This window comes from Pyxicephalus adspersus, chromosome 2, assembly GCF_032062135.1.
Source record: "Pyxicephalus adspersus chromosome 2, UCB_Pads_2.0, whole genome shotgun sequence".
In the NCBI taxonomy this organism is placed as follows: Eukaryota; Metazoa; Chordata; class Amphibia; order Anura; family Pyxicephalidae; genus Pyxicephalus; species Pyxicephalus adspersus.
Genome location: NC_092859.1, coordinates 26,064,782 through 26,084,939, shown reverse-complemented (window position 1 = coordinate 26,084,939; position 20,158 = coordinate 26,064,782). Strand labels below are relative to the sequence as shown.

The following is a 20,158-nucleotide window of genomic DNA, read 5'->3' as shown; positions in this document are numbered from 1 at the left end:
GTATCTGAAATGTGACTAAAGCAGGCTAGACACAACCTGTCCTAAGGGCCATTTCAAGCCCACCGTGCACAACTGCAATCCTAATGTTTTGTTGCAAGCAGCTGCAGTAGATTTTAACGGCGTTTCCAAAATCAACATGTTGTTTTTGGCTGCCTGGTTGTTGTTTGCAGTTTTGTACAAATCTGGTTGCTGTGCTGTTTGCCTCTCCCCGGCTGCATGGTATCAGTATGCTGTGCACCCAGGAGTGGAAAACGGTTTTACACAGTGAGTATGAAAGGATCCTAATTGTACGAGACTCCATTGTGACAACATTCATCACAACCCGTTATGACAACCCTGAACAGGCAGAATGAGAGAGGGAATTAACCTGCCACGGATGATGAGTGACAATTTGTACTCCAACCGTAAATGCTGCTAGTTCTGTTCCAACTCCGCATGGAACTTTCTTGGTTTATACAGTCTGCTCCAAACATTTATTTCTAAAGTATGACCCCCAATTCACAGCGTGCTACAAATGACCAGTATCTTCCTGTATGCTGGGTGTAATTCTCATATCTGTTCCTATTCTGTATGTATGGACTCTGTACAGTACCACTTCTCATTTTCTGTATGCTTGGTTTAATTCTCGATATCTGTTCTTATTTTGTATGTATGTTCTCTGCACACTTCTCTTGTCCTGTATGCTTGGTGTAATTCTTGGTATATGTTTTTATTTTGTATAAATGGACTCTGCACACTTATCTTTCCTGTGTGCTTGGTGTAATTCTCAATATCTGTTCTTATTCTGTATGTATAGACCCTGCACAGTACTACTTCTCTTGTCCTGTATGCTCGGTATCTGTTCTTACTCTGTATGTATAGACTCTGCACAGTACCCACTTCTCTTGTCCTTTATGCTGGGTGTAATTCTCGGTATACGATCTTATTTTGTATGGATGGACTCCGCACACTTCTCTTGTCCTGTATGCTTGGTGTAATTCTCATATCTGTTCCTATTTTGTATGTATAGACTCTGCACAGTACCACTTCTCTTGTCCTGTATGCTTGGTGTAATTCTCATATCTGTTCTTATTTTGTATGTATAGACTTTGCACAGTACCACTTCTCTTGTCCTATATGCTTGGTGTAAATCTCGACATATGTTCTTATTCTTTTTGCAGTGTTCAAGTAGGGAGTGGGAAGAAATTATAGGTGGGTGGCAGCTCCTGTATTGTTACCCAACTCTAAAGTAACAACCCAAAAACAGCCTGGTTATTACTGAAAAGTGCTGGGTGCTGCGCCCGGCTAAAATGGGCTGGGGAAAACACTGTGTATGTTTGGGCTCTGCACTTCTTTTGTCCTGTATGATAGGTGTAATATACAGCATCTCTTTAATTTATATTTATAGATGCTGCACAGTACTGCTTCTCTTTTCTATAATCTTTACCATTGCAGGGTAAGGATTACAGTTCATATGTTGTATGTATGGATATTTCACTGTACTACTAATTGTTCTCTATTTTAGATATAATTATGAATTATTTTTATTCTGTGTACTGGTATAAATTTATGTTATTTTTATTTGTCCTATTCTGTATGTATAGACAAGGGTTCCTCCAAAGTTTTCTAGGGGGTTCCTTGAGCCATGAGCAGTTTCAACTTCTCTGATCAATTACTACTGACACCAATGATCCTTTTGGTTATCCGTAAGGGTGACATTCTTCCAAATGGCCAGCAATGTAAGAGGCATTCGTCCCAATGACCACCACACTAATATGCTATGAGATTTCCTTAAGACCTGAAAGCTATTTCAGGGTTTCCCCTATGTTAAAAAGGTGGATAAACACTAGTATCTCGATATCTGTTCGTATTCTATATGTATAGACTGTACACAGTACCCTTTCTCTTGTCCTGTATGCTGGGTATAAATCTCAGTACGTTCGCCTATTCTTTATATAGGGACTCCCCTTCCCCCTTATAGTACATTGTGATATTTCCTCCCATGATCCCTCCATCGTTCTTGTTGCTCCATATATGGCTTTATTTATCCGTCTGCTGAACAGAATCCAAACTCGGGTTTACAAGATTGGAATATAAACCTTGTCATATTCACACTCTTATCTGAGGGGTTTATGAGAGGAGCTGTCCTGTTCAGTATCAGCACTCTGTAGTTCTGTAGTTCTGTTTTCATGGCACTGTGTTCTCTAGTATCCCGGTTATCTAAAGGACCTCTCCACCCATGACTGATGTTCCAGTTAGTCTTAGGGGTTTATGGCTTCCATCACCTTCTGGCTTTTAGGGGACTCTGCTGGTATTGCAGGTTTTTGAGTTATCTCTTTATTAGGGTCACAGAAAACATAAAATCCTAGCTCTACCTAAAACTTTTAATGAAAAAAAGAATTATGGCTAGCTTGTGTACAGTGTGTGAAGCAATTGTTAACATCTCGGGTGAAAAGCTAGCATGCGTACAGTGGCCCCCTGCTAGATCGCTGAACGACTGCTTGTCATATCCTATGGAGAAGGACCCAGCAGGGTGTCTCCTGTTTGTCTTCCTCCTCTCTATAGAACTGATCAGTGTTGTGTGTACAGTGCTCATTCATTGTACTGTCACTGGAAACAATCAAGGAAGAGTACACATCGAGTTGTGGTGTAATGCGTTTATTACAGCAATACATTGATGTGGTCCAGCCCTAGGACCTAACGCAGCAAAAAAAAAAATCTCTAATTAACATTAACCCGTCCAGATGAATATAAATCTTTTTACATTGTTACATTTCAGAACACAAGCCATCATTTTGCAGTAAATCCATCCTAGTAGTTAAGAATTTTAATTTTCAGTCTTTTCTTGAGAACAATTAATTCTAATTTTAATTTTGGATTTCAGGGCCTGAGAACGAGACGTTAAAGAATGATGACAGACGCAAGTGAGATGTTGGCCGCAGCCTTGGAGCAGATGGACGGGATTATAGCTGGTGAGTCTTCTAATGAATGACAAAAGGCTACAGGGGGGTACATTGGGGGGGGGGGGGTACATGGTCCCTGTTCTGTGCTTTAATAGTATTTACAATAGTTTAGTAGTTCCTAAAGCTTGCAGAACATTGTACAATCGGATTACAATATTCAGCACGTTTGCTGACAGCTCTGATTAGTAATGGCTATCCTAAACTTCTGTTTTTATCTAACCAAATAGACTATCACATTAAAGTGGAACCCCAGACATTTTTAAATGTGTAAACTAATGTTTCTTTTCGCAAATAACTAAAGAAAAGTCCAAATCACTGCAGTTTACTTTGAAAATCCATAGTTGTCATCATGCTGCATAATACAGCTCTCTCTGTACCTCCACCTTCTCTGGTTATGAAATCTGCAGGTCTCAGTGTTGTTTTCATGCCCCCCAGAAATAAATGAGAGCCACATATTACCAAAGCAGATGGAAATACAGCACAGGAGCTTTATTATGCAGAACAAAGAGATCCGTGGACACGTTTGGGGAGGTAACATCAATTTGCACATATTTTCCTGAAAAAAAAGTGAGATTTGCTTGAACATAGTTCTTATTATTCTTAAGCTCTCCATGATACACATTACAATCTAACTGTACAATCTCCTTCAGATCCTAAGAACTGGTATGTACTAGGGGGCTGTCTGATTGTAAAATATTGATTGGTCAGTGTGGGAAAGTTCTCATTCTACATAGTTTTGGTAAATCCAAAGACAAATGTAATTAAATTGTATGTATATGATGATTTTATGTAATATGAGGATCTGCCCAGACTAAACATAATCCTGGTACAATATGGTTATTAGAAAATCTAAAGGAGCGTGTACATTGGGGTTGTATAAATGTGGTGAGCATAATAAAGATGAAATCAAATTGTTTTAAATGGATTTTACAAGTGTTATGCAGCGTATGAAAGGTGGCCGGGAAGAGCACTTTGAATGCATAGAGTTATGGGAGTTGGATGGATTTCTCATGAACTCTAGGAAGGTCTATCCACAGTAACAAAGTAAAATCAGAAAGGCTGCAGATACAAATAGATAATTTTGGGACTTTAAAGGCATTCAATCATAAATAAAACATAAAACAACAATTTATTTAAAACTTAGTTAAAATTACATAAAATTAAATAAAACCATATTCATTCAATCATTACATTCACATAGTTGGTCTGTTTTATGTTGATAGGCATTAAACGTTCAATGCGTTACACGAAGCCAAGTCCGCGTCCTCAGGAACAGAGCAGGCTATAATCACAGAGTCATTTTCAATATAACTTGATTACAATTCACAAACACTTTTGTGTGCCATTACATATGTATTTTCAATTACTCACATATTTCTCTTTAATGACTCCCTAGTTTAATATTTCTAGGTAATTAAGGTCCAATCCCTCACTACCAAGAAGTATACAGTGTTCTCCTCGGACCCTTTAAGCTGGGCGCACCACCTGGCACTTTTCAGCAACCACCCGGCTGTTTTTGGTTGGTTACTAATGAGTTGGGTCACAATTCGGGAGCTTTCACCCACCTAAATTTCTTCCCACTCAGCTTAAAAAATTTTTTGGGTTGAGCACTGAGTATCTATAATTGCTGCTAGTTGGCCATGAGGCATATAACATATCTGATTAGAAGATTGGTATAAAAAAAAGCCTTAAGCAGCATACACACTTCGAATAAATGCCATTGGAAATGAACGACTAACGGCTGATTGTCCGAGAATCGTTAACAAAAAAGGTGCACAACGACGCCAACGAACGTCGATTGTCACTGGAAATTGACGACCGTCCTGTCGGATCTAATTGAGCAACAATCGTCTGTCGTGTGTACAGATGTTCAGTGATCGTGGATGGTTCACTCCTGTATCGTTCAAACAATTGTATCTAGCGTGTGTACAATATTGGTGGATTATATTTGAACGATCGTATCCTTACAGCATGTACAGAATTGTGCACATTAGGATCGTTCAAATATAATCGTGCTTAATCGTTGATTCTTTGTTTTCTAACTATAATTATTGGAAGTGTGTACCTAGCTTTAGATGTTCACTTGGGTAAACAGTTTGAATTATAAAGCCAGGAACAGACAGAGAAAACATTGTGTATGATATGAAGTGAGGTATCTTCACTTCCCTACCCCCATCACTTACCACAGTTTTTAAGAGACGTTTTGCCTTTGGCACAACTGAAGTTTAGAAGTTAGGCTGTTTGTCTCCAAAAGACAAAAGGAGTGAATGGACAATTTAACCAGTTTGTGTCCACCCATCACCAAAATTCCAGTTATAGACAGGCTGAGCCTTTAAAGCATCCATTCTCTCCCTTTTACCCATAAGATACCTGTAAATTTTTACTTGGGGAACCCCCCTGCTTACCCCAATGTATTGGGGGTCAGTGGAAAGAAAATCTCTCACGTTGGTGGTCAGTAATGTCTGATGTTTTGCCTTTATAGGCTCTAAAAACAAAATTGGTCCTTCACCAGTTTCCTTCTTTTCGTTTCAATAACCTCTCAGCAACCTCTGAAGGACTTTTAGGGTTCCACAAAACCCTGATTGTGATTTGCTGCTTTAAAGAATATCTTTAGAACAAATAATGAATGTTTCCAAAGCAGATACAGAAAATAACTAACTTTAATCCTCTGAAAACTAAAAACGAAATTATTTTAATAATGCCATTTCTAACAAAGATTGTGGTTGTTATTGGTGGCCTGCAATGCTCAAAATTCATTACTGAGCAGGCGATCCATAAAATTCTTAACATTTCCACTTGTAAACACATGGCTGTCTGCCACAGAGACCAGAACTAGTATGAGCAGCTGCCATCAACTCTTTTACTGCGGGGAAAATATATCAATGTGTATATTCTAGGATTAAATCCCTTCTATATTAATGGAAGGTCCATTTTAAACCTTATCTGTTCTTTCAAATAAACCTGTTTATCCCTTTCTCCTAACCTAAATTGCCCTACCTCCCCCTCCACGCATTCACTTACCAAGGATCCTGGGGCCATGGCTTGTTTTTTACATCCAGCAGCATCTGCACATTAATTCTGATAGACATCTATGGAGGGGGTAAATGAATAGCTGATGATCTACCAACACTATAGAGGTTTTTGAGAATTATCAAGAGATGCCCTTTTCTTTTATGTTTTTATCGTCTTGCAAGATTATATATAATAACTTTTACTGCAACTAAATTTTCTTTGCAAGATCCATGGTTCTGCAATTCAATCATGTTACTAGATGCCTTGGTATGTACAATGTAAACCCTTTGTAGGGAAGGGAAGATTTAGCCAATATAGACTTCTCTTTATTTGCTTTAGTAGAGATCATGTCACTAAAGGTTTTGGGATTTGGTGATGTGACTCACTGATCCTTGTTCTTGTTGAATGTCGTTGCTGACGTTTTGCTTCTAAAAAATACTATGTTCTTTGCAGTCATAATAATCCAGTGGCTTCAATATTTTCTGATTACTTGGAACTAGTATGCTCATTTTACTTTCCCAATATGTGTGCTTGCTTGGGTTAAAGACTACTACTGTAGCCACACAATTGGCTTTCTTAGAAGTTGGTCATCATTAGCAGCCCGGTACTGTACCCTGCAGATTTTTAATAATGGTAATGATTATCCAACTAATATTGTGTCTTGTCTACAGGCTCCAAGGCCCTGGAGTATTCCAATGGCATTTTTGATTGTCAGTCACCGACTTCGCCATTCATGGGGAGCTTACGAGTCCTTCATCTTATCGAAGACTTGCGAGGAATGCTGGAGATGATGGATACCGATGAGAGGGACGGCCTGCGGTGTCAGGTGCCAGACTCCACTGCTGAAACCCTGGTGGAGTGGCTGCAGAGCCAGATGGTGGTAAGGACCTTGCTGGATATTGGGATGAAACTCAAATTCTTGTTTTGCATATTTATTGTTTTACTTGACACCATTCCTTCTTCAATACAAATCTTCAGAGTCAGCCAACTCAACAGTTGTTTCTCAGAAATCGTGCAAAAGGCCAAATCAACTAATGGTTAATGTGCAAATCTATTTTAATTTATAATAAAATGTTGTGAAAAATAAATCATAAGTTACTTACAGCAAACTCCAATAGTAACTAAAACATTTGTGCTTACTGCAGACACATTGTTCTACAAATTACCTTCTTGGCCATTTTATAGGCCAACTCTGGCCATTTTGTTTATAGTTTTCTAGGAGCTTTGTTTGCAATGCTTACCTCCATTATGGTACTAGACTGTGTTTGCAATAAAATAAATTGCCTTTAGACTATTGTTTGGTGCACTGATCTGTAGTGAAAAGCACCTAAGAGTGAAAGGTTTTAGTATTGATTCAGACCTGCTTCCAACCCACCTAGGCATTTGACTTCGGGCTACAGGTGGCTTCATTTAAATGTCTACAGATATGTTGGTTTTCTGACTAACTTCTCCTTGGGGTAAACTGGTATCTGGGCTATAACATCATTGAGGTGCTTTAGTTCGAGATTTACTCATTCTAGTCCCTGTTTTTGGAATTGAGGGAAAATGCAAAAGCTACCAGCACAATGCCCAGACAACATTTTTGAACAGCACCTCTAAACTATCACATCAGTAGTAAATGTCCCAATGACTCATTACCATCTACCTAATCCCCTTAACCCACAATTTAGCCAAAACAGCAATTGTCAGGTCAGGAACTGATGTTAGAATGTTGTAATGATCTGACTTATGTTGCATTGTAATGACCAGTCTGCATTCTAATTGATCTCATAGTTGTTCATTTGGGTTGAGGTTAGGACTTGTGGTCTTGAACATGGCACTGGTCAAAACTGTTTATCATGGGTGGAGAAGCACAATTTTTGTAAGGTGTGGAGATGAAATTGCAACAGATTTTAGGTTGAAATCTGACCAGCCTTCCACTGGAAAGATTTTGTTAATTCTGGAGCACTTCTCAAGTTTATTATGGAAATACCTTCAGACTTTTCTCACAAGATTAAGCAACCTTTTTGAAGCTTTATTTTACACAAAAAAGTATGTGTTTATTTTGAAAAATAACTAAAAAAGATAAGGAATTGGATAATGAGACAGTCTACACAACACAAGTCTTGAATTTCTTACTAGGATAAAATCCTGAGTTTTGTACTCTCTGGAGATAGCACATTCCTGTGGTGGGAACAAAACACGTTTTTTTTTTTTCTTTAACTTTTAGTAGAGTTCAATAGGTGTTTGGAAAAAATGGAAAGGAGGCCTCTGAGCAGTGCCAGCTTACAGGAATAGTATTCAGCTAGTTGTTCTAGGCAAAGATGGTTGAGCGTGTTGGCATTGTCTAGGGATAAGTTCATTTGACTGTTTTTGCTTAGCCAACATTTGACTGTTGTGAAAAATGCATTGGCATCTGTATAGACGCCAATATCACTGTGGTACAATTTAAAGACTTTTACTCTGGAAGCTGTGCCCAAAAAAGCAGAAGGAGGTTACATATCTATCAATGAGTATTACATGTGGTGTCCCTGCAGCTAATATATTCCCTATTGCCAACCTTGCCTAGTTCTGCCCCTTGTCCCTGTGTAGGGTTCGACATCTTGGTAGAGGCAGAGCATTACTTCCTTATGTCCTCATGTCATGTGTTAATCTGCAGAAATACATCTGCAAGGCAACAACGCCATTATACCGAACCGTAGTATGTATGGTCATTTCTGTGATAGGTAAGTAATACCTGGAAGTGTTACAGTTATACATTCACGGAACAATAAATATGGTTGATACTAGGTCCACATTAAACTGGTAAATGGGTAATATATCATCCTTTTCAAGCCCTGGGTTCGCCCTGTCCTGAGAAAATCCTGATGCCCTAAGTGAGCCGTATGGACAGACTGCTACAAGTTACAGACTGTTACAAGCTGTGCTCTGCATTTACTTTTCCCTGTGACCCCCAGGAATAATATGCTGTGATTCTGCTTACTACTAAGGCTCTGAATGTCTTATTATGGATGTGCTCATGCTTGTCTTCTCATCAGCAAACCTTTATAACAGTCTCAGCTGATCACCACATTCTAATTATCGCATCCAACTGCTGATGCAGAACCTTGCTTTGTGAGTGGGAATGAGAATTCTTTAATCCCATCTCTGCTGCCAAGTATTTCTGCGAGTTGTGATTTGTGCATTTTAGCAATCTCTGCACAAAGCCGTGAAGCCAGTGCTGAAAGCGTGTTCTCTCTGCATAATGCATTTTTTTTTTAACTTGTTTGTTTTTTTTCAGTGATCAAATTATTTGCAACCTGGATTTTTGCATGCAGACTAAAGCAACATGTTCACTATAAAGCATATTCTAACCCATAAATAGACATTATTTTGTTATTTATTGCAGCTTCTCAGTTCTTAGATGTGACGGTAGTTTTAGTTGCTTCAATCCCCCCCCCCCATTTATTTTCCCTAGTGATCCTGCCAGTTACATGCATCCTGTGATAACTATGTTTTCAAACTACAAACCCCTCCCTCATTCTTTAATCTATTGCATAGGGAGGAGAGATGTGTATTTCACAAAAGACAGCTGGGAGTGCTAATGCCATTGTTTTGGGACTTCAGTTTAGTACTTAATAATTTACAAGCACTACAAGCTGGTAGGATCAATGAATATGTATTTGTACAAACAGAACCCTAACTAGAAAACTAATTCAGTCACAACATTCATAGACTTGAAGCTGCAATATATTAGTTTCCCGGATTCAGGTATCCTTGGTGTCCCCTCACTGGCTGCACAAACTTGTTTTCCTTCACTGTCTGATTGCCAAAAGAGCAGATAGGAAGGCCGTGTAAGTCACTTTTGTAGAGCTAAAGACTCTCTCCTTTCCTAAAAGTACCCCACTAGGAGCCTCTATGGCCATGCACCACCGGCATCTATCAAGGTAAATGCTGCTTAAAATATTGCAACCAGGCAGGTCCTATTGTAGAAGAGACAGGCGATGTCCCTTCTGCAATAAACAAAACCTACTCAATTGCCCCATTTCATCGCAGGCTCCGCCATCTTCTTCTCTTCCAGGTTTCCTGATATTCAGCCATCTTGATTGGGCGGGTTGGGATGACATTGCCATCCTGCTGGAGGCTACAAGTGGCCATACTGACACACATTGTACATGCACACCCCACCATTGTCACTGTTATGTGCAGCCAATGCTGGAGAATGCATGTAGACCAGAAATCTACAGCACTGAGATGTCGCAAAGGAGAGAAAAAAATGAAAGCCAGGATTTTATTTAAAGTTTTTTTTTTTTTTTATTATTGTATGTAGTACTTTAGCAAACTATGTCATCCATTCAGGATTTAAGTCTACTTTAAGGGCAGACATTTGTGTGGATTTGGTGGAACACACATTAAACTTTTATCCATGACAACAAAGAAGTTAAAAGCTCTTCTGAAGCTTTCGTGTCACTCTTAGAAAATGCCTAAGCTTGAGTGTTTTATGATTTTTTTTTTTTCTATGTTTGATGAGAGTGAGTCACAAAGCTTGGTCTAATGGATGGTGTGAATGAAGGAGGCAGATCAGTGGTTAGATTGCTTGTCACCTCTGCATTGAGAACTCCGACCTAGAGACTTACATGTGCTGCTCTTTGCTACCATCTCCCTGGTGGATTTTATGATTTGGGGACGCCTTGTGACACTATGGAATTCATAAATGGACCAGCAACATAACTAATACTGCAATTATTACATGGGAGCTGGACATACATTGAACAGTTTCCTCTCCTTTCCTGTATACAATGTGCAGAAATTCCTGAAAAGAGGAACTGGTCAGTTTTCCTGTCTTTTCATCCCCTGCGTCACCATGTAATGTTTGGATGAACCAAGGTAATTTATTATGGCTGAATTATTTGTTCTAGTTAATAAAATCTACGACCATCAGAGGTGACCTGGCTCCAGCAATCAACATTTTCGATAAATTAGCAAACATTGGGTAGAGTGACCTCTTATTTCAACATTTGCTGCAAGTTTCCTTTGGGATCCTTTAGAAGGCAAAAATGCATGGAAACTTTTATATTTGGTTTGTGGGAAAAGTACTTTTTGGTAATGTAATAGTTAGAGCTGTCTCGCATACAGAGTGTTTTTACACATTTGTCCCGGTGGCAAAATTATCATTGGACAGGAAGTGAGTTTAAATTTTACTTCTGTCAATGAAGACTTGTGTTGAGGGAAGATGTTTTGGCTAAAGATGCATTTAAACAGTCGCTTCTATTGTGCACCTTCCTAGTACTTACTATTTCATTTTCCCATTTATGCATATATCGGGCTTTATTGTTAATTATGAACACATTTTTTTAATTATTAGTAGTAAATACTATCAGTTTTCACATTTTTGGCACAAGGTAAAAGTTTTACCATTCTCAAATGTTGGGTTGACATAAGTATTAAAAAGCTTGCAACCACAGTATATCTATTATTTGTGAGAATCAGTGGTCTAGTACACTGTGCTGTATGTTGGATTTTTAATTCATTTGTTTTGCAGATATAGCACTCATGCTGTATCACAGAGATATGATCAGAGCACAAGGATTCATTGAAAACCTTCTTCATGCTTGGTGAATGCTTATAATCCTAGAACATTAAACCTTCGGTCATGCATTGTTTATTTTTTGTTTTGTACCCACGACTAATTTTTCTTCCTGCTTGCATCTAACTTTTTTTTTAATATAACCAAAGAATACCTGTTTTTTTTTTTTTTTTTTTCCTGGCTTGATTTCTCTACCGGTGCCTGATGCTGAACTATCACTTTGGTATTGCAGAGCTGCAGCTGTGTGCACAGTGTTGGACATTGACTTGTGACTTCCGTGTAATCATGCATAATATATTGGTATTTGTTCATGTTTTTTTGTCTTGTGGCTGTCGCGTATTTGTTTTATGCATGTGGTAGTGGAGGCAGATGTGTTTTTTCTGTAATCTTTTTCATTGGAAATGGTAAGAATAGGCTTAGCTTCATTATCATAGGACTGCATAAAAGGGTCACCTAGAAGTTGTCAGGAAGATGGGTGAGCTGCGCTGGTATTCTTGCATATCTTCACACAAACGGTTTCCATCAGGACACACAAGCTGTGATCAGACTTTTATGTAAATTAGATTTTTTTTCTTTTTATTACCATTTTCCACAAAGAATAAAATGGTAAATCACAAAAATATGTCGGCTGCGTGTTTGGAGAGAGTGAGATTTAGTAATAAATGCTCCCGTTCTGGCCAAGACTTTTGGCTTCAGTTTCTTGTCTGTAGTACAAGACTTTTTTAGCCTAAAACTTGTGTTTTTGTACTTCTGTACATAGTGCTGCAATGTTACAGTTCAGGAGATTGTATATCATGTGATTTGAAATGGTAGCACTGTTGTGTGCTGCTGGGACATTTTGGAAATGTTGTCTGGTGTTTGCATGTTGAATTTAGATTCTATTTATATATTATATATATATTTTTTTTTAACTTTGCTGATGCTTCCTATCTGAGACTGCCTATAAAATAAAAATTTGAAATACATTGCTAGTGCACAACTACCTGAAATTTGTCATCCTGTCTTGGGCGAGAATCTGACATATAAGCATAACGTCATTCATTGTTCTGTCCTGACGGATCCAAGAGCATCCGCTGTACAAGTCAATGGAGAAGAGCACAGTGGGGTGCCACTCGCTCGTTTATCTTTCATACTTTTGTTGCTGGAATTGATCCTAAAAGGTCTTTCCAGCGACAAAAATTATGCTTGCACTAGACATGTCATCAGTCTTCTGCAGGCAGGAAGAGCCTTTCCTCTGTCTTCTTTCTCCCAGTGATCAGATTGCAACTTTGCAGCACATAATAAACTAAAAGGTTACAGCATGGGCCGATCTGTATCTGGCATTTGAGAACACGGACAACCGCTACACAAGCACCAGGATTTACATGAATGTGTGTAAGCCTGCATCACAGTACAGGATGGAGATGGTGACCCTGGATGATGCCTGAATAATAAAGCCAATTCAGTCCCTGCATTCGTCATTTACATATCAGAGTTTCACTTGTGTATTTAGCTGTTTGGCTACAGTTCCATTTTTATAGTTTACCCTTTTGTAGTTTGTTGTTGCATCCTGACACAGTTTTGCTGTTGGGTTTTTATAGACATGTGTTGTTGACTTTCCCCCAGCATAAACACGACATCTAAAGCAGAGGAGGTTAGTGGAGGGACTTTAATCTTCCTCCAATAAAAGCAATCACTTCCCTTTTATTGGCTTTGTGTCCCAGCTACACCCCACAGCGCTGTCAGCAACTTGAAAGTTATTCTGCGCCTTCACATTATTCTTCATGTTGTCCTCGGTCACATCTCTGAGGTTCCTCGCCCAAATGTTGGTTGTTTATGTCAATATGGGCACATGCCAGTATTTCGGTAACCCAGGTTAACTTTAAAAAAAAACTTTTTCATTGCTTTTGATGGTAGAATTGTACCCAGCCTGTTCTAAACTTTATCTGCATGGACATTAGAGAGACACTTGGCATATTTTGGTGTGCACCCCATATGCTTACTGAACACATTTCCAGTTTTTTTTGGTGGTGGTGGTGATTTCCTGTCCGAAGACAGCAGGAAGTTATAGGAATTCTTTTTAAACTCCATTAAAATCCATTCTGCTTTTCCTAATAGTGGGTTGAACCCTTCCACACTTCTACAATGCAAGGGGAAGTTTGAGGTTTTCTGTAGTCCAGCAGAGCAAAACACAGACAAGGCTGACAGCTCTGCTTGAGATTTCAGTGCAGCAGCCCAAGCAGTGATTCTGTTTTTGTTTTCTAGAGACAAAACTTTATTGTAAAATAAACAATAAATAGTTTGAGAAATGTATACCATGTTAGTAAGTATACACAGAATATATGTGCAGTCTCTGTGGGAAGCCAAGGTTCATTCTCGGTGCTGGGTAACCCTGCTATGTGCGTAGCTTGTATTTGCATGTCACAGATGTTGGGCATATAACCGGCTTCTGGTTAAACATTACACCCATCTGGTTAGTGGATTCATCCAGCAGTGACACACTTGTTGCTAATAGACCACCTGTCTGTGGGAATTGTGTGTGTTATAGCAGTATGTCTTTGCCTCCATGCACTCCACCCCGCATAGCCAACAGTTGTTTATATAACAAGGTGCATGCCAACTTGTGAGTTGTCATTTACGTTTAGAAGGGAAAAAAGGCAGATTAACAATTTTGGGCATAGCTATTGCATATTTTTCATTTTATGCATTAAAGTATATACTGAATCAACTCGAAATATTATTTCTATTAACGGATGTACATTTACTCTGCAGCCAATTTAAAAGAATGCAAATCTTCGTGTGCAGTGTATTATAGCAAGGATATGTTGCAGCTCAGGTCATCAGCTAATTATTATTATTATTATTATTATTATTAATAAACAGGATTTATATAGCGCCTACATATTACACAGCGCTGTACATTAAACAGGGAATAATTGAAAGTGTCTAAACAAGGGTCCTGGCAGAATATTCAGGGGTTAAAAGATTTTGGGTTTAGATCTACTAGGAGTAGGCATATTTTTTTCCAGTTGTAACCATTTTTCTTATCTATCTCTTGCCTTGCAGGTTAATGGACACATATCCGGTAGTGCTGACATCTACCAGGAGCGGCTGGCTCGCCTAGAGAATGACAAGGAATCTCTAGTGCTGCAGGTACGTAGATTTGGGTTCACTTTTTGGTGAGTTTGTGTGTTGGCAGCTGGGAAGCCATCTTGTCCCCCCTTTCCTCAAGATCTATACTTACTCATCAGTTCCCCCTAGGCTGCCATTTCTGTTTCCGGGCATTGGAAAAAACATCCCTTTTCTACTGTGGTTGGATCTCCAAGGCACTCACTCTAGTGACTAGCTCAGTGGACATATTATAGATATGTAAAGTTGATAGCCAGTCATGGCGGTAACATTTTCTGGTTGGTCTTGGGGGTTCAGTCCTGGACACTCCAGCTACCCTTGGCCTTGAATACTGTTGGCAACTCAGTCATACATTGCTTTGTTCAGCAGGTCATTTGTGCCACAAATGGATGTTTAGTTCTCAAAAGGAGTTTTGCTCTCAGTCATTTACCATCAATGTTTTTGTAACTAGTACTGAGTTTTCTCAATAACCTTCCCCATCTTTTTATAAAACAGGTGAGCGTGCTGACCGACCAGGTAGAAGCCCAGGGTGAGAAGATACGGGACCTTGAGTTCTGCCTGGAGGAACACAGAGAAAAGCTGAATGCTACAGAAGAGATGTTGCAACAGGTGAGAAGGGGCTCTGTTCCTGTATATTCTGTACCTGCTGACCCAATTCCATATACAGTAGAACCTTGGTTATCCGTAACTCGGATAACCGGAAAATTCAGATAACCGTCACCTGACAGCTCTGCTTTCTTGATTACTCCCACAGCCCTAGCGAAGCCTTGGTATGTGTTCTTGGATGCAAAACATATGCCACAGCTCCTCTAGGGCTGCAGGAGCAATTGGGAGAGCGGTTTGCTCTGCCATGATTGGCTGAAAAAAGGGAAACCCTGATGATGGCTCAAGTGTCATCAGGGTTTCCCTTTTCTCGGCCATTCAGCACTAGAGGTGAATGGGGGCAAGTCTCCCCATTTAAGTCTAGTGCTGAATGGCTGCGAAACCTCACTTTCAGAGTAACCTCAGTTACTCGGAAACTACACTTATCCAGAATCTTCCATTCCCCGTGGGTGCCAGATAACGGAGGTTGTACTGTATATGTTTTATACACTCTTGGTACCTTCAACCACAATCTAGGGTTTGATAATGTTCCACAGAGATATGTGTCATATTAGATGCATGTTGCCAGAGTTTAGGAGTTCCAGTTTTCAGGAAAGTGCTAGAGACATCTGCCAAAGTATAGACACCTGTTATATACTGCTAGAGACTGCTGGTAATTTGCAGGAAGGAGACTGCTACTTCAAAAGAGACTGTTAGGTACTGCTGTTGGGTTAGGAAGGACCACTATTTTTTCTTTTTTGCTAAATCCAAAACCAACGTAATCAATAGGAAAGCTTTCTGGTACGTTCTGAATGATAAAGTAAACTTGGCATAAGCATACATATAAAAAATCTTACGTGTAATCACCAAAAGATCTATGTGTATACTTTTTTTGTTAAGAAAATAGTTTGTGCCAGGGGTGGATAACTTAATAACAATAAAATATGTAAACCGTGTGTAAAATGATTTCAGACAAATGGTACAAAAGCATCACGAATGGAAGCATTGATCAGAGTACACAACAATTTCCATAAGGAGGTTGAGGTCAGACTGACAGTTATGGCCAGCACAATGCACATTCCAGTACAGACAGAGATGGAGAATCTTCTCTCCACACCCCAATGCACAGTCTGTGGAGGCTTCATGAAGCCATGCTGAATATTAACAATGTGGAGCTTGAGGATTCCTGGTGACCTAGAAAACTTTCTGTGAACTTTTGTCCTACAAAGTTCCTAAACCTCTCTGTTGTAGTCCCAATCATACTTGAAACACCTTATCGGACATCCTCATCCTATGGTCATACTTTAATTAAGTTATATTAGTTTTTTCTTGGCACCATTTGATCTTTTTTGTTGTTTTATCATGATGAATAGCCAGCATTTAATGTTTGCTATTTATTGTAGCTACAGACACGTAATATTTAGGGGGGGGGGGGGGGGTAGGTATTGATTTGACAGTGTGACCCTGAGCTCTTTATGATACATTGCAAAATGTAACTTTCTACTTTATGTTTAGGAACTCCTGAGCAGAACTTCACTAGAAACACAGAAACTTGACCTAATGGCGGAGATATCTACTCTGAAACTGAAGCTGACTTCAGTGGAAAAAGATCAAACAGACTTTGAGAATAAATTCAAAGATACAGAGGTATGCTGGGATTTACTATGTGAGACATCATCTTATATTCATAAGAATTACTTATATAGCATTTGTGCCTTCCATAGTTCTGTACATACCTAGAGCTTCAGGCCAGAGTGCTTCATATAAACACAGCTGATGACCAACAGTCACCAAGGGGTCCAGTTTTTGGGCCCCCCCCTACTACTGGCCAATAGAAATGTCTGTGTATAGATTGACACTTACATACATGACAATGGAAGGGGCTTTAGGATCTATCTGACCCACATTTTAATTTAAGACCCTCTACATCTTGAGTAGTATATCCACCCCTTGATACCAAGAACAGGAAAATACAGCAGCACAACAAGAATCTACAAAAGCAGGTTGCATTATGAGATCCTTTCAATCTAGAATATTTTTATTTTTTTTACAATAGTTCAAGCTATAGTACAATTCATTTCAATCTTGTTATCATAGAATATTTAATCAAAGTGAATTTATTTTAAAAACACAAAATCTAGGGGTGAATAGTTTTTATAGGAAAGCTGTAACCTTGTGAACACTTTTGAGATAAATGTCTACACAAGAGTTGTTTCATATAAATGACATTGGATGTACTTAAATTTATTGTAAGGTTGTTGATGAAATATTGGCCTGGTGACAGGGTCCTGTTAACTCTTCTACAAGATATCTGAATCAATAGACCTGCTTTTCTTTTTTTCCTCCCCTGACTCCCCCGTTGTTTGCTTTCTCTCCTCCTATCTTTCCTCCATCATTCAGTCTCTCAATAAGACAATAGCAGAGTTGAGGCAGCAGATGGAGAAGCTGGAGGTGGAACTGGCATTGTTTCAAGAAAAGCGGTTACAATATGGTGATCAAGAGGTGACATGATGATGTGGCGGCTTGTTGCATGGGATTTGGAAGGAATGACAGAGTTTTAACTTGCAGCATGCTGTGGCTGTTGTCTTCTGCCATGCATGCACCTTGTAGTGTGCACTGTGGTCCTCAAGAAGTGCTGGCCATTTTAAGACAATGGACGCTCCCTTTTGCTTACCCATAATGCACTGGAATACCCATATCTGATTAATGTGGGCAACAAGAATGTTTGTTCAGAATATATAGGTTATATAGGAGCCCTCACTCTCCCAACCTGTACCTGAATGGGACTTGGTCTCATCCTCTTGGTCTTAAATGTTAAAGCGGAACTACTCTACTACTAAAGATAAACTAAACTAAAAAAACACTACTTCCCTTTACGTCTGCAGAGCCTCCGATCCCTCCACAAGTTGCCTCGATTCGGTCCTGTTCTGTCTTGTAATCCTCCTTCGTCCCGAAGCCGAGGATGCACCAGTCGCAGCCATCTTCTTGCTTTTTTCAGGTACGTCACCTGATCTCACACTGCACAGGCCCGAGGTCAGGTGATGTAACCTGCTGTAACAAAAAAAAATCTCAGGAGTCTCTGCGCTCCTATGCAGTCTTTGCCATGGCCGCAATAAAGACAAAAGGGGGGGGGGGGCATGCGTTTTAAAAAAATTTTTTTACTTTATTTAAAATGGTTATCTACCCTTTTTGATAAAGTAATAGTTTTATTGATAGGTCCACTTTAAAAGCATGCTGACCGGAAAGGAGAGCAGAGTAATAGAGATGAAATATTTCATTGTCTGCTCAGTCAAGTTCTGACTGCTAACATGAGTTCTAGAATCCAGGCCCACATTGTCCCTGTTGTGTTATTGGTTGTTATCAGGGTTTGTGAAAGTGAAATTTATTTAGGTTCTGCTATCTTTTCAGTGTGCATGTTGTGTGAGAGGATCAGAGGGAGAATACAGAAAGCCATAGTTATTAGTTACCTCTGTTCTATGCATTGCAATGTAGCTGTACTGTGAATCGGAGCTCACAGATTCTCTGCAGGTTCAGAAATAGTACAGGGCCAACGCACTAAGGAATAGAACTCAATGATACTGCCTGCGTTCAGAAATAGCTCTTACTGATGTGTACAAATTGCATGGTGGATGCCCATTTATCTGCCACTTCCCCCCCCTTTGTGTGCTGAAAATAACACACAGCTTGTGGAGTGTTCTGCTGTGACAAATCCTATATATTAATGATATCCCAGTCGTTGATGCCACTGTTCCTCCCTCCTTCCATTATATATAATAATTCTTTTTCTTTTCATGCTGGTTCCCCCTCGTGCACACCTTTCACTCTCCTTCTCTCTTTTTGTTTTCTCATTTTCTGGCTTCTTTTCACCTATTCTTTCTCTTTTCCTTCCCTCCTCTCTGTCTCTCACACACCTTTCTCTATTTCTGTTTTCTCCTGTTCTTTCCTTCATTCTGTCTCTCACCTTTCTATTTCTCTCTTTCTCTAGTCCCATCTCCCACTTTCTTTCTTTTTATTCTTCTGATCATTATTTGCTCCCTTTTGTATTTTCTCCTTTTCTCTTACCCCAGGTATCTATCCTGACGTCCTCTCTTTCTCTCCCTCTTAATCTAATAAATACTGTTGCTTTTTACTTTTTTTTTCTTCTTTCTCATACATCTGCATTCCTAGGTCAAGGTCAAATTTGTAAAAAAAAATGTATTTTTCTTCCCATAGCAGTCAATGTTTGACTAGCTATTATAATTTTTTAATGTGAAAAAAAAATTACTGAAATCTCCTTGGCTGCTATAGCATATTTGTCTCCATTTTGTTTTGGTTGTCCAGCTCAGGATCCCATGGAATTGTACTACTTTGAGACACAGTGAAGAGTCCTCAGTGATCCCATTGTAGTTTTCCAGATACCACAAATGTGTACACGTTGATGCTCACCAGCAGATAGTGCAGTGTTCTCCCCAGGCCCTTTTAGCCGGGCGCACCACCTGGCACTTTTCAGTAACCATCTGGCAGTTTTACAGTGGTTACTGAAAAGTTGGGTCACATTTCATGGACCACCACTCGCCTGCAGCTTCTTCCCACCCAGGTTAAAAAAATCTTCACTGTAAGTGACACACGCTTCCTTTTTTGTCCCATGCAAAAGGTTTTGCATGATTGTGGGGGAATTGTGACCAGACCATTGTCCTACCTGTCACAAGGTTCAGATTTTCAAGTGAATATTAATATCTCTCCTTATAGGGACTGGTACAGGAAATGAACGACCTACGACTCCGAGTGGTAGAGATGGAAAACGAAAGGACCCTATATGAGAAGAAGCTTAAATCCACAAAGGTAACTTCCCACCCTTAAATTCCTTGCATATTCCTAAAGAGAACCAGTCACCACTGGGCTAAAGCGGGACATTGAATATTATATTGTTGCAATGATTAGAACTTTGCAAGGGTGACAGTGGCTTTTGTGCCAACTCCTTGATCTGATG

At 39.4% G+C, this 20,158-nt stretch overlaps 1 protein-coding gene across 1 annotated transcript in view; it reads left to right on the top strand.

Annotated features, from left to right (window-relative positions):
* The window catches only part of PPFIBP1 (PPFIA binding protein 1), a 69,594-nt gene that overhangs the window by 24,102 nt on the left and 25,334 nt on the right, over window positions 1-20,158 (top strand). Inside the window, exons 2-8 of the mRNA XM_072398949.1 lie at window positions 2,864-2,951; window positions 6,626-6,834; window positions 14,545-14,631; window positions 15,103-15,216; window positions 16,705-16,836; window positions 17,590-17,691; window positions 19,918-20,010. Coding sequence (XP_072255050.1) covers window positions 2,888-2,951; window positions 6,626-6,834; window positions 14,545-14,631; window positions 15,103-15,216; window positions 16,705-16,836; window positions 17,590-17,691; window positions 19,918-20,010 — 801 coding nt within the window. The 5' untranslated portion in view covers window positions 2,864-2,887. The remainder of the gene's footprint in view (window positions 1-2,863; window positions 2,952-6,625; window positions 6,835-14,544; window positions 14,632-15,102; window positions 15,217-16,704; window positions 16,837-17,589; window positions 17,692-19,917; window positions 20,011-20,158) is intronic.